Source organism: Lactuca sativa, chromosome 5, assembly GCF_002870075.4.
Source record: "Lactuca sativa cultivar Salinas chromosome 5, Lsat_Salinas_v11, whole genome shotgun sequence".
Lineage (NCBI taxonomy): Eukaryota > Viridiplantae > Streptophyta > Magnoliopsida > Asterales > Asteraceae > Lactuca > Lactuca sativa.
This window is the reverse complement of record NC_056627.2, coordinates 269,576,166-269,590,789: the sequence shown is the minus strand read 5'-3', so window position 1 is coordinate 269,590,789 and position 14,624 is coordinate 269,576,166. Positions and strand designations below refer to the sequence as shown.

Genomic DNA, 14,624 nt, shown 5'->3' with positions numbered 1-14,624 from the left:
CATCGGCCTCAGATCTCCCGCTAGCCGCACTGTTCATCCTACGGTTATAGATGCAATTGAAAGCGTTACATTTCTTTTGCAGGTCTTTCCATTTTGAGTTTACTTGGAGTCGTGTCCGATCTGAACCTCCAATCTGAACATTAAAATGCTCTAGAACTCGATCCCAAAATGCATCGAACCGTTGTTGGTTTCCACGCTGTTTATCTTGAGAACAATCGACATATGCCCTAGCCAAAGCCAACTCTTCGCGTCCCACCCATTTCTTTGACTTCTGGCGGTTTGTAAATGTGCGTTTTTTTTCAACAACAGGTCGCAACTCCTCGCTAGTTTCTTCTTCATTTCTTTCGGGAACCGGATCGTCACTAGAACTCTCAGATTCTACGTTATGAGAATCACGGAACTGAAAATGCTCGGGTTGGGAAGATTGGAATTGAGTTTCTGGAACCCTTTGAGAAAACTGATTACATGGATTATAACTCAGATTTTCCTCTGAAAGCGTAAATGTGTTGTAAGATTGTTGCACCGGATAATATTGTTGTGGATAGTTTTGGTTTTGTTGGTAGTTTTGGTTTTGTTGGTAAATTTGGTATTGTTGATAGTTTGGATTTGGGTTATGAAAGGTTGGAGGAGAAAACAGAATATTTTGACTTGAACCGTCTTGCGTGGATTTGCGTCTTTGGTTAGAACCGGTTTGTTTACCTTTGCCTCGGAAATCCATTGAAGGTTACTAGAGGAATTGAACCAACTTGTAAAATATTTCCAGACAAATCACACTACAAATAACACTACAAATAAGTAAATTTTGCATTCATCATAAACTTATAAAAAGAAAGCAAAAAAGTAGATAAATAAATAAAATAAATACTCATGGGTGGCTGGTGAATATTGTTCAAAAATACTCACATGCAATAAAAGTAAATTAAAGTTTGGCACGAATCTTTGCATATAGTGATTGTATCACGCATGCATGAATAGTTAAAGAAAAAGTTGAATGGTCAAGGAAAATGATTGCATGCATGCATGAATAGTTAAAGAAAAGTTGAAAGGTCAGGAAAATTGAATGCATTAAATCACGGGTTGGTGAACCCTATAGAAACAAACAGCTCCTCCAAGCCGCTAAACCCAATTAAAAGGAACTTGTTTGCCGGCGGTACCGGGGGTACCGCCCTAACCCATTTGTAAATTTTGAAACGACTCCGTGTGGCCTAACAATAACTAAATTATTATGTATTTATTCATAGAGTAATTTACTGATCATATATTTCATATTTGATTTATTATCATAGAGTAATTTACTGATCATATATTTCGTATTTGATTTATCATCTCAAACAACGCCCAATTACATTGAGAAGGAAGATCCAAGACAAACAGGCAGCATCCTAGCATTTCATGGATTGTAAAACTAATTCAATTAAGGTTCATATAAGTATTGCTTATAATGAATAAGAAATAATCTGTTGTGTGTTTCATTCAATGTAAAAGTATAAATTTATATAGAGGAATACAAATGAATTGAGAGATAAACTCTCCTAACTATACGGTAGAGTATACTGACTATTTGACTACCTGACTATATACAAATTTTATACACATGTTAATACCCTCCTGCAAGCTAAAGGGCGGGACGGACTTGCAGCTTGGAACGAAGAAAAATAACACGACTTTTTCCCAATGGTTTTGTAAAGATGTCTACCAACTGATCAATTGATGAAACATAGCATATGTTGAGTTGTCCTGATTCAACTTGTTCACGTATAAAATGGAAGTCAAGTGCGATGTGTTTAGAGCGGGTACTAATCACGGGGTTTTTGCTCATGAAGATGGCTCCGACATTGTCACACATAATTAATGGAGGATGTCTAATTTGGACCTGTAAATCAGAAAGTAGCTGCTTTATCCATAATAATTCTGCTGTAGTGTATGCCAATGACCTGTACTCAGCTTCCGTGCTAGAACGTGCAACAACTTTTTGCTTCCGGGAGGTCCAACTTATAAGATTTGAACCATGAAAAACAGCAAACCCGTATTGAGAGCGACTATCATCACGATCTGAATTCCATCCTGCATCTGAGTAGGCATGAAGTGACTTTGTTGTTGTGGGCTTGAAGTGTAAACAGTGAGTGATCGTCCCGTTAAGATATCTTAGAATTCGTTTCACCGCCTGCCAATGATGATTTTTTGGGGAATGCATGAACTGACACACACGGTTCACAGAGTAAGAAATATCCGGGCGTGTAATTGTAGCATATTGTAATGATCCAACAACTTGACGGTATAGTGTTGGGTCAGGAAAGGGATCACCATCATGTTGAAGCTGACCTTGGGGATCAGAAGGAGTGGTAATAGGGGTAGCCATGGACATATTGTTGCGTTTTAGAATATCTTTGATATATGCTTGCTGTGACAAGGTAAGACTGGTAGGACTTCTAGTAATCTGTAATCCAAGGAAAAAAATGCACATCACCAAGATCCTTGAGGGAAAACACATGATCCAAATCAGTAATAAAGTGTTGAAGATGAGTGTCATTTGTGCCTGTTATAATCAGATCATCGACATATACAAGGATATATATTGTAGATGAATGTGAAACTCGAACAAATAAAGATGGGTCGGATTGACAAGCATGGAAGTTATTTGTGACTAGATATTGTTTGAGTTTGGTAAACCAAGCCTGTGGTGCTTGTTTAAGCCCATAAAGAGCTTTGTGGATTCTACAAACATGATTGGGTTTGGTTGGGTCCTCAAAGCCTTTTGGTTGTTTCATATAAACCACTTCTGATAAGTCACCATTTAGAAAAGCGTTGTTGATGTCAAGTTGTCTGATACGCCACCCCTTAGAAAGAGCACTGGAGAGGACCAGTCTGATTGTTGTGGGCTTTATAACTGGGCTAAAGGTTTCAAAGAAATCAACACCAGCTTCTTGGCTAAACCCATGAGCTACAAGCCGAGCCTTGTGATAGTCAACAGAGCCATCTTAATTGCGTTTTACCCTGAAAATCCACTTACATCCAACAATATTAGTGTTAGTGGGACAAGGAACTAATGACCATGTCTTATTCTTCATGAGAGCATCATATTCTGCTTTCATCGCAATTTGCCAACATTTGTGCTTAAGAGCTTGGGTGAAGGTATGAGGTTCAATATTTGGGTCCATGTGAGTAGTAACTGTTAGGGCTTTAGGTTTGAAGGAATTAGTGCGAGCTCGAGTTACCATGGAATGCTGATTTTGCTCAGCAGGTCGAAAGTGAGTGAGTATTGGGTTTGTTTATTTTGCACGAGAACTAACCATGGACTGTTGATATCGAGAATTTAGAGGTTGAGAGTTGATGGTGGATGGAGAAGAGTGATGATCAGATTGAGGGCTGACCGGGGTGAAGGCTGGAGTGGAAGGTGACACATCTGGTGTAAGTGAGGTAGGAACAGTGTGAGAGATTTGCTGTTGTGGAGAAGATCTAAGAGAATCTGCACAGTCAAGAAGTGTAGATGAGGTGACATTAAGATGAGCAGGAACAGATACAGGTTGGGGAAATATATAAGGAAATATATCTTCATCAAAAACCACATGTCTGGATATATAAATACGGGAAGTGGATTGGTGGAAGCACAAATATCCTTTGTGGGAAGCACTGTAACCAATGAAAATACAGGGAAGAGATCTGTTAGGTTCATTTCATGCATTCATTTTTATAGTTTTAGTTCATAAAAGTGCATTACATTTAGGTTTAAACTCATGCATTTTGTATATATTTCGGGATTTTTCATGATGCAATTCCATTCACACGCTTTTAGGATATTTCAGGGACTTATGAAGGTTGGATATTGTTGGAGGAAGTTATCAAGAGTTGGAGACAAAGTTGTAGAAGTTTTGGAGCTTTGAAGAGAGAGAATGAAGAAATGAAGAATTTGGCTTCACAGGAGTTTACACGGCCGTGTAAATGTATACCTATAATTTACACGGGCCGTGTAAACGTATATGCAAGGACATTCTACTTCGAAGACCTGGAAGAATTAAGCATTCTACTTTTCTTGTTTACACGGCCGTGTAAATGGAACCCTTTGGTTTACACGGGCCGTGTAAACGTCTCGGCAGTTTTTAAAGTGGTTTTGTCTTCTTATAATTGAGACAATCAGTTTTGATGGGAGTTAGGTCGGATTCTGGGAGAAAGGAAGGCGATTTTCAGAACTTTGGCAAGTAGATTAACACTTGGAAACACTTTAATTTCCTTTTTGTAAGTCAATTTGAAGTTTAAACTTGTTTGATTTGTAGTCCAACCTAGATATGTGTGGTTGATTTTATTATCATTTCCGAATCTGAACTCTTAAGTATGTGTTGTTAGGTTGTAACTTGAATTTGACTTATGTTTAACATCTAGTAATCTTTGATTTGATCTTAATCAGGTGTTTGGTTAGTTCTCTTTTTCACTTGATCAATGAACTAGGGTTCTATTCAATCTAGTTAATCAAATCATGAAATTCGTATATGTTTTATGATTTGATGTTAGTAACACTCACTTACTTGGTTGTAATTAGATCAAAATTAGTGCAATCAAAGATTAAATGTTTATATTCCCAAGCTTAAGAGGAATGTTAAACATTGTTGGTAATTAGTGCAAGAACTTAATGTCATTTAATGATTTAATGCAAGAGCTTATTTGGGTTGAATCAATTAAATGAAGTTTTATTTAAAGAGTTTATTTTGAATAAAATACTTTTGCTAATTTGGATATTAGAGTTTATTAATATCCAACTTACCAACCTAGATTGAACATGAGTTATAATCATATTACATCTTTCAACATAATACATATATAAGAGTCAGAATCGGAAATGTACTTCTTTTACTACGTTTGTTTTCAATCTTTCTTATTTATGAAGTTTAATTCAAGTTTAAATACAAACCCCCATTTTAATATTACTTGTATTATGTGTGAAAATATGGCAAGATAAAAAGTCCCGTATCTCTGTGGACCGACCCTGCTTACTCTATACTATCTTTAGTATTAGAAATAGCAGTGATTTGAGTTATATTAATATTATTTTATCCCATCATTTGTTGGTTTGACAACCAAACAAGATCGGAAATCAATCTTGTGGTGATTATAAGGTCTTAAGAAAGGATAACACAAACAACCAAAACTTTTGATAAAATCATAGTCTGGGATTTTGTTATAAAGCTTTTCATAAGGTGACTTATAATTGAGAATAGGTGTTATGGTTCGATTGTGTAAATAAGTTGCAGTTTTGAAAGCATGTTCCCAAAACAATTTTGGTAGAGATGATTGGGCTAAAAGAGTAAGTCCTTTTTCGACGATGATACAGTTTCTGCGTTCAACAGCCCCATTTTGTTCCTGTGTGTAAGGACAAGAAACACGATGTATAATACCATGGTGTTGAAGAAATGTGGAGATATTTCTATACTCACCACCCCAATCAGTTTGGAGGCTTTTAATATCACAAAAAAAATGATTTTTAATCATGGTTTGAAATTGTAAGAAGGTGGAAAACACTTGAGATTTTTGTGATAAGAAGTAAATCCATACAAACTTAGTGCAATCATCAATAAAAAGAACAAAATATTGAGATCCATTTAATGAAAACACAGGGGAAGGACCCCAAACATCTGAGTACACCAGTTCAAAAGGTTTAGAAGAAGTGATATGGGAAGTTGGTAAATGAAATCTATGACTTTTACCCATTTGACATGAGTCACAGACATTTGGGAATTTATTGGATGAAGTAGGAAGATGAAACTTTGAAACTATTCTTCTTAACACCGGTTCATGTGGATGTGCAAGTCTCTTGTGCCATCCATGAAGAGAGGTTCGAACACCGGTGAAAACGACTTTATTGCGAGTGTGATGTAGTCGATAGAGCCCCTCATTGACGTCCCATTGGAGGATTGTTTTTCCCTGAAAGTTCTTAACATTACAATGATTACGCCAAAATTCAACATAAACAGGATTGTCTTCTGTTAATTTGGAAATGCTAAGGAGATTTTTCGTTAAGTTAGGAACAACAAGCACAGTTGGCAATTTTAGATGAGAAAGAGAAGATGAGCCAACATGAGAAATATACAAGTTATTACCATTGCCCACTTGAAGTTTGTCGTCCCCTGTGTACTCTTCTGCATGATGAAGTTTGTGGACATCAGGAGAAACATGATATGTCGCCCCTGTGTCAAAGTAACAGGCCGGATCTATCACATATGAAGGACTGTTGTACTGGACCACATTAGCCTGTCTTGGCTGGTTTCGGGGATTTGGACGACGAGATGGGTAATCCGTTTGATTTTCCCTTTGCTAACAGTCGATAGCCTCATGACCAGGTTTATTACAGAGTTGACAAACCGGTCGACGACGTCTAGAGTCAGTATTGCGAGAAGAGCCAGAGCTTTGACCCTGAGAAAAGGAAGAATATCGATTGTTGATGGTGTGAGAACGATGTACTGTAAGAGCATTGGATGGGGATTGAACTGCAGTGGGTTGAACTATAGTGGTTTGAACTGTCATTTGTCGAAGATGTTTCTGTTCAATGCAAGCTTCTTCCTGAAGAAGAAGACCTGCAAGATCATCGATGGAAAATACTTCTGTCTTCATCATGAAGGATGTAATAAAGGTAGCATATGAGGAATCAAGGCCATTGAGGAGATGCATAATTAGATCTTCAGTGGGAACAGGGTTGTCGTTTTGAGCAAGAGTGTCCGCAATTGAACGTTTTCGTTCAATATGTTCAATCATGGACATGGACCCTTTTAAAAGGGATTGGAGTTGGGCTTTTAGCTGCATGCGATTTGCCCTAGTTTGGGCCTGATATGTTTTCTCAATGGCCAGCCAGGCCATATGTGAAGAGGTGCATCTGGTGACAATAGCTAGGGCTTGCTCTGATAAAGTGGATTGAAGCCAAAGTAAAACAAACCGATCGCGTTTCTTCCATAGAACAAAGTCCGGATTTTGTTGAGTAGAAGCCGGAGTAGCGGGAACAACAGGAGAATCGGCGGTGGCAGGAGTTCCATTGGTGGCTGGAACAACAATGGTGGTGGGAGGTGGAATGGGATTGAGAACAAAATCTTCTAGGTCAAAAGCTTCAAGAGCTGCAATGATGGTAGTGCGCCATAGACAATGGTTGTCTCTGTTAAGTTTGACAGTAATTGATGGCATCTGAAAGTTGAGAGCGGAGGTGGTGGTGGTTGCCAAGTTGAGAAGGTGAGGAACGGATGTTGCCATTAGAAATAATTTAGTGTATGAGGTAAAGCTCTGATACCATATAATGAATAAGAAATAATCTGTTGTGTGTTTCATTCAATGTAAAAGTATAAATTTATACAGATGAATACAACTGAATTGAGAGATAAACTCTCCTAACTATATGGTAGAGTATACTGACTATTTGACTACCTGACTATATACAAATTTTATACACATGTTAATATTGCTCATGTCTATTTTTTCAGAAATCCTGTAGATGTGTCGATATAGGTAGGTCTTGGGCTGGGTCATACTCTAGTTTACTAGTTACTTGAATCTTTGGGTGTTAAAAACTTTTGTGGGACCAATTTCCCAGATTGTGGTATTTTCTTAAAATTCCGGATAGGTTTAACCTAAGTTTAGTCTTCAAGAAGGGTCCTAGTCTTGAATAACTTTATAAAACCCATAACTTGGATCTAATAACTTTATAAAACACACACACACACACACACACACACACACATATATATATATATATATACACACACACATTATAGCCCCACCTAAGCTTAAGTATTAAACCTATAAAATATGTTGTTTTAACTTAGTAATTATACTCGATTTGGTTTTCACTTGGTAAATATATCATCCTCGATAACATCTTTTTCCTCCATCATCATTTTACGATCCCTATTTTCTTTCCTCCATTATTGTTTATTACTTCACCCCAGTGAGCATTACTTTTTCCACTGTTAGGAAGATCTAAGATAATTAATATTCTTGCTTTCTTATCATAACTATTGCGTAGATCGTGAATCTACATCTTCAATTGTTAATCGTGAATCCCAAACCGCAATATTTATATAGTAAAACAACGTATTTTCATTGGTGCCTTTGACCCACGGGTACAGTGAGGAGACTCACCTTAATATGCTGATAATCAAAAACTACTCGGGTCGCTGAACCGGATAAACTCACATCAACTAACAATAAATACAACATTAATTAATAATTAACCCACTAACCCAAAATCCAAGGCCTAATCCATAATCCAACTTTCTAAAGGGAAAAAGACCATTTTACCCTTCCTATAACTGGTCGAACCTCTCATGGACCAACTTCCAAAATTCCTAAATTGAACACCTTAGGAGTACGCCTCGCATACCAGAAGTGTACGCCCCACGTACTCACCCTCATAACACAATGTACAAGATGTTATGCACGGAACCAACATTACATTGAGCGTACTCCTACGTACGCCAACCATACTCATTAGAGGCCCCAATAATTCGAAATAAGCTCTTAATGGTTGAGACAAAAGCATCCAAACACCTATCTGACCCTAAATGATGTCTTAACATGTAAACTTTACTCCTTTGCATGATTTAATGGGACTAAATCCTTGTTTTTATCCATATTAAGAACACCAACTCATGCATGCATCAACAAGAACCCACAAGACAACATTTTTATGACTTAACAACTTAACTAGGACCAAATATGAGGCTCAAAGGTCCTAGGGTAGCTTCTACTCACAAGGACAACCTTGGGACCAAAACATGGAAAAACCCACCCAAAACTAGATCTATACCATAAAACCATAAAGTTTGAAGCTTTATACCTCTAGAAGGTAGATGAAGATGTACAAAGCCTGGATCCATAAGCTTCAAGCAATCCCACACTTCCTCAAGAATTTCCTTTTTCTTCAAAGAGAACCAAAATGCATGAAAACACACCAAAAGCTCAAGAACCACACCAATAGAGGCTAGGGTTTCGTTTCTAGGATTTAATGAGATGGAGTTTGAAGATAAGAGGGTTTGAACACAAGTTAAGGATCTTAAATAGGGTCCAAGACCTTAAATTAGGGTTTGGGTCTGACTGGATTAAGCCTTGCGTACTTCTGGTACGCCCAACGTACTCCATGAGGCTTCCACGACCACCCTGCCTAATATGCCCAACGTACTAGACTTAGCCTTTAAGCCTCCAACTTCTAAAAGCCATAACTTCCTCGTTCTAAGTCCATTTTCGATGATCCTTATATCCCCGAAAAGGTAATGAGAAGCTCTACACTTATATCAACTCTCCCTTGCCTTTAAACCCCTGAGAAGCTCTAACTTACCGATATACCCTTGGGCTCCAAAACACAATCGAACTCCCGGGTCATCCATTCTACATTTTCCATACCCAAAGAGGTTAATTCTCTCTACCTAAAGTCCCTAGGCCTTATGATAATCAATCTTCGGGTCAGGGCCCCAAATTAGGAAAAGATTCGAATAGGGTGTTACAATTGGAGGACAATATTCGAAAAGTTTCATGCACGCTTATCGAGTTGGAAATCCAAAACTTTGTCGTTTGGAGGTAGACTTACATTAATCAAATTGATGCTCAACAATCTCTAAACTTACTACTTCTCACTTTTCAAAGCACCAAGTGACATCCTAGATGAACTGGAAAAAAAAGACGGAGGTTTATGTGGGGTGGAAATGATAAAAAGTCCAAATTGCATTGGATCTCATGGTAAAAAATAATTGCACACAAAAAAGATGGTGGACTAGGAGTTGGATCTCTGAAGGCATAAAATCTAGCTCTACTCACCAAATGATGGTGTAGACTCAAAGAGAAACATGGTGGTTTATAAGGAGATTGCATTTATAGTATTCACGATCTATGCAGGAAATCAGTCACATACATTGCTAAAACCTCGATAAGTGGTGTTTGGAGCAATATATAAAAAGCAATTAAAAGCCTCCTTGAATGTGACATACATTATCAGGATCTTTCTACCTTAAGCCCTGAATTGAACACCAATTTCTTATTCAGGAAGGATAGGTGGTATGACCCTCTAACACTACAAGAAAGATACCCCCGATTATATGAGTTAGAAAAATTGAAGTTCTGTATTGTATCTAAAAGGGTATCAATGTTCGGTTTCGATTGGCACTGGAAAACACAAAGTATGCAAGTCGAAATCCTGTATGATCTTGAAAATTTACATTCCTTACTACAGGGCATTACCATCAATCATTCACAATATGGTTTGGGCTTCAATTTTAGTCCTGATGGCAAGTATTCCATCAAAACAATGCGTAAAAAGCTCGAATTAAGGCTTACTTCCTACAATGGATTGGATATCACCTAGTCAAAGGCAATCCCGTTAAAAATAAAATGTTTTATATGGAAAGTCTGCTTGGGTAGAATTCCGGTGTAGACTAATCTAACAAAGAGGGGTATCTTGGTACAATCAACCCTATGCCCCTTATGTAATACTTCCCAGGAGACAGTTGACCACATGTTAGTGGGATGCTCAATTGCGGTGGAGGTTAAGGATTGGATCTTAAAATGGTGTGGAATACATGATATGAAAGTCAATAATGTGAATGGCTTTTTCAATTTTGTGGCTAATTGGGGTAACTATTTGAGGAAAAAGGGAGAGGGTCACTGTGGTGTTATATGACCATTTATAGTTCATTTGGAAGGCAAGGAACAATAAGATATTCAAGGGTTTAAACACCAATTCTGAAAAAATAACTGATGAGGTCATCACTCACACATATACTTTGTTCAAATATCAAACCTCAAAGGTGGGTTGTAGATGGATTGACTAGTATATCTCTCCATTTTGTTAAAATATGTTTTGTCTTTGATCTTTTTGTTGTTTGTACTGTGCCCACGTTTTAATTACTTGCTAATCATGTGACTTAGTAATGATATTTGTTGTTTCCAAAAAAAAAAAAAAAAAAAAAAAACCATTGGACCTTTAAATCAGTCAATATATAATGTGTGGTTTAAACATTCTTACTTCTCTTAACCATTAAGAGATTGAAACCAATGGTCAATACAATTTACCAAACAACCGATGACATGCTGCCAAAACCCCACCCTATTTGGACATTCTTCTTTGAAACATCCTATTCCAATGATTTCTTATTATTTTTAAGTAATTTATGTTCAATATGAATACAAAAGATATATTATAACACAACAATCTTACCCCTTTTAGTTCAATGATGTAGAACATTATATACACTAAAAGATATGGATGAATCTGAACCAACATTTAACTTATTTTCTTTCTTGGTAAAATTTCATATTACCCTTTTAATCCACTAAAAGATTAAATATAATTTGAAAGGATTATTTATGATTTATGAAGAAACTTCTTGAAATTATGAACTCTAACCTTATGCTTTCATATTTGGTGTGTGCGTTTATTTCACAAGCAATGATCGTATTCTACCATAATGACTAATTAAGTTTCATCAATCTTGAATATACAATAACTAATCGATACAATGTTAAAACAATCAACATAAAAATCAATCAAAATGTATGCTTAAACGATAACCCTATATATACTTTCCATCATAAAACATTAATTTGTGACCCACGATATAAATATCTTCCAATAAAAATCAAAATGAAAACCCACACATACACATGCATGATGCATACCATAAACTAAACAAAAATTAATACAATATTACAATATAATATCCTCTTGCCTTACAACCCTCGTTTTATATCAAATTAGTTTTTGAACATGAGATATTATTCTATTTGTTACGAGTTTCTTTTATCCATCCTATAACCACATACTTGTTTTTTATTTCTTAAATCCAAATTAAAAGGATTGAATTTACTAAGTAAAGACCAAGTCCAAAGCTTTAACTGTCCATTCCAAGTTCACACATAAACGAGTCAAAACTTCAAAAAAAAAAAAAAAAACGATTCCCATTACATATTATATATATTTACACTTGTGTTCGAACTCAAAGGCCAACCCAAGCCCTTTCTCACCCATAAAAACACCATTCGGTTTGTATGTATATCCATATTCCATGATATATTATCTGCATAAAAAAAAACATGACATTTCCATTTGAAAAAATTAATAAAAACATAAAATAGAAATTAATTAGTAAAGTATGTTACCATTGTTGGTTTTTCCTGAATTCAGTCAGCACAGGGTATATGTTCTCAAATGCAGTGTAAGTCTCATCCCTAACCTGAAAAATGAACAATAATACAATAATATAAGGATTAAGGATTCAGAAAGAGCAAGTAAATATGAAAAAAAGAAAAAGAAAAAATGACCTTAGCTCCAGTAAGAACAATTTTCCCAGAAACAAAGATAAGCAGAACAATTTTCGGTTGTTTCATTCGATAAATCAATCCCGGGAACAGTTCTGGTTCATACTATATTAACAATCACATGTTACTAGATGAACATATGAAATAGTGGCTAAATTTGTCTTTTTCTCAAAGAGGTAAAATTTATATTTATCAATCTTACACTTGAAAAGGCACCATGAGAGTATGCGAGGCCTTCAAGTCTAATGGGAAATTTAACATCACATGACCCAACAATGTTCTGAATCTTGAAATCCTATATCAAAAAAATGAAAAGCACACAAGAACATAATAAAATATAAATGAAACATTAACTAAAAGCAAAGACTTATAAGATGATGATGATGATGAATACCTTAAATTTGGCTGGAAACCCGAGTTTCTGAATTATTCGAGCATACTAAAGCACCAACAAAATTAAGAGAAGTGTTTCATTTCATGATTTATGGCATAAAACTTATATTGATATTATACTCTCTTAAAATACCTTGCGTGCAGCTAGTTTTGACTGCTGTTCACTCTTGGCTCCTGTACAAACCTGAAGCAGCAACACATTAATTAATTCTAGCTAAAAAAAAAAAAGATAAACCATTTAGATTTAGGGAAAAAAAAGTCAAAAACATGTTACCATCTTCCCAGAAGCAAAGATTAGAGCTGTTGTTTTTGGTTCTCTTATCCTCATGATAACAGCAGCAAAACGCTGAATAACAATAGAAAAAAAAAATTATATCACCTTTGTAAAATCTCTTTTGTACCCTTTAAAGTTCCATAACTTTTCCTAAATATTATTTGATCCATATATACATTGCAAAATGGGCAAAATACGACAAGTATTATAATCAAAGAACTAAAGATGCTAAGCTCAATGCAAGATTTCTATTCAAGTATAATGACGGATTTGCATTCTTTAAGTGGCTTAACATAATAAGGCCACTATGTAGTGTAGTATGTGGTATGTGCATACATATTACATAATGATAATAATACCTTTGGATTATATTCTGCATTTCGAGCTTGAAGTGCAATTGCCTTCAGGTCTAGCTTGCAATCCAGATTGACAGTTGACACGATGTTCCTATATGTACAGAATACAGATGCTAAAACTTTCAGTTCAAAGATTATATATATATTTTTTGTATTTCTAGTCTTTATTTTCAACATCGAATCCCATTTCCTCTTTTAGTTAACACTTTCATATTTTCAACTAATAATTGCATTTGCATACATAGTTACATACCCAACAGATTCACAAACCAAAAACTACATACAAACAATCATATGAAACCTGAAATTCTAAAATTGAACAATTTCTATGGGCATTGATTAGATGATCAGAAATGATTCATCATGTAGAGATCTTACAACAGTTTTACTTGAATAAATACATTCAATCATCCTCTATAACAAGAATAAGAATCTGAATCGAAATAAGACGTACTGAAGAGTAGGAACAATTCCAGATGGATGCTTAGTAAGGTCAACTGGTTGGCTACCCTCCAACATTTGATCTGCCATGAATTCCTTTTCTTATGCCAAATCGTCCCACACCTCTTCAATCAAAAACAAAATCAAACTCAAAATCTTGACATACCCATGAATAAAGAACTAACCAAACAATCATTTGACTTCGTTTTACAATAATTATTTCATGAAATTGGTCGGCGAATTAGGTTATAAGAATCTGGGAACAAGATGACGAGCTTCAAGATCAACTGAAAACCATTTATAGGTCTAGAAAACTTGAATTTCATAGGAATGGAAAGAACCTAAGAAATGATATGCGAGATCTCACTCACTTGGGGTTTCTTGAAATTCTCAACGGATAGCGAGAATAGGAGCGAAATTGGTGAGATTTGAGCAAAAAGGTTGTAGAATTAGCGGTGAAATTTTGAAAAGGGGATGTTTTATAGGAAGAGATGATGATTTATAGGTTTTTGTAGAGAGTGATACTCTTGTATGAGAAGAGAGGAGGCGTGTTGTTGATTGTGGGAGTAGATCTGGAGGGGTGGAGAGCCGGGTGAGAGGAGTAATGGGCTGATTAAATTTAGGTATTTATTGTGTGCCGATAATACCCTTCTTGATATCTGATGTCGACCGTGTGTCATGGGTATATTTGTAACTTGGCAGGTTGTATAGAAGAAAACATTCCCGTGACAGGCTTGTGATGTAATGATCGGTCAACTACGACTGGGCCGAAGTTATGGATCCAATCACTTTGAGCTCCATTAACATTGAGCCTAGTTGGGCCGAAAGAAAACTTCCTAGCAACCAACTAATCAAGAGTATTCCATAGGTAATAATCGTGA

General features: G+C 36.0%; 1 protein-coding gene across 2 annotated transcripts; it reads right to left on the bottom strand.

Moving 5' to 3' along the window:
* Positions 1 to 11,622: 11,622 nt before the first annotated feature.
* LOC111912438 (TATA-box-binding protein) lies at positions 11,623 to 14,343 on the bottom strand. Of its 2 annotated transcripts, none has more exons than XM_023908173.3 (10): positions 14,085 to 14,343; positions 13,757 to 13,868; positions 13,306 to 13,393; positions 12,947 to 13,018; positions 12,806 to 12,856; positions 12,674 to 12,718; positions 12,482 to 12,574; positions 12,283 to 12,384; positions 12,121 to 12,194; positions 11,623 to 12,038 (listed from the first exon to the last, which is right to left on the bottom strand). In XM_023908173.3, coding segments are annotated over exons 2-10 (603 nt in total). In that variant the 5' UTR covers positions 13,834 to 13,868; positions 14,085 to 14,343; the 3' UTR covers positions 11,623 to 12,037. The 2 variants fall into 2 exon arrangements, with proteins under 2 accessions (XP_023763941.1, XP_023763942.1); XM_023908174.3 differs by having other exon boundaries at positions 13,757 to 13,866; positions 14,115 to 14,343.
* Between the last annotated feature and the right edge of the window lie 281 nt (positions 14,344 to 14,624).

What these genes read in the sequence shown, in the direction of transcription:
- LOC111912438 (XM_023908173.3), bottom strand. Translation starts at nt 13,833, where the DNA reads ATGGCAGATCAAATGTTGGAGGGTAGCCAACCAGTTGACCTTACTAAG. An exon ending in ATGCAGAATATAATCCAAAG is followed by an intron (nt 13,019 to 13,305) that starts GTATTATTATCA and finishes ATTGTTATTCAG; the next exon opens with CGTTTTGCTGCTGTTATCAT. An exon ending in CAAAACTAGCTGCACGCAAG is followed by an intron (nt 12,719 to 12,805) that starts GTATTTTAAGAG and finishes TTGGTGCTTTAG; the next exon opens with TATGCTCGAATAATTCAGAA.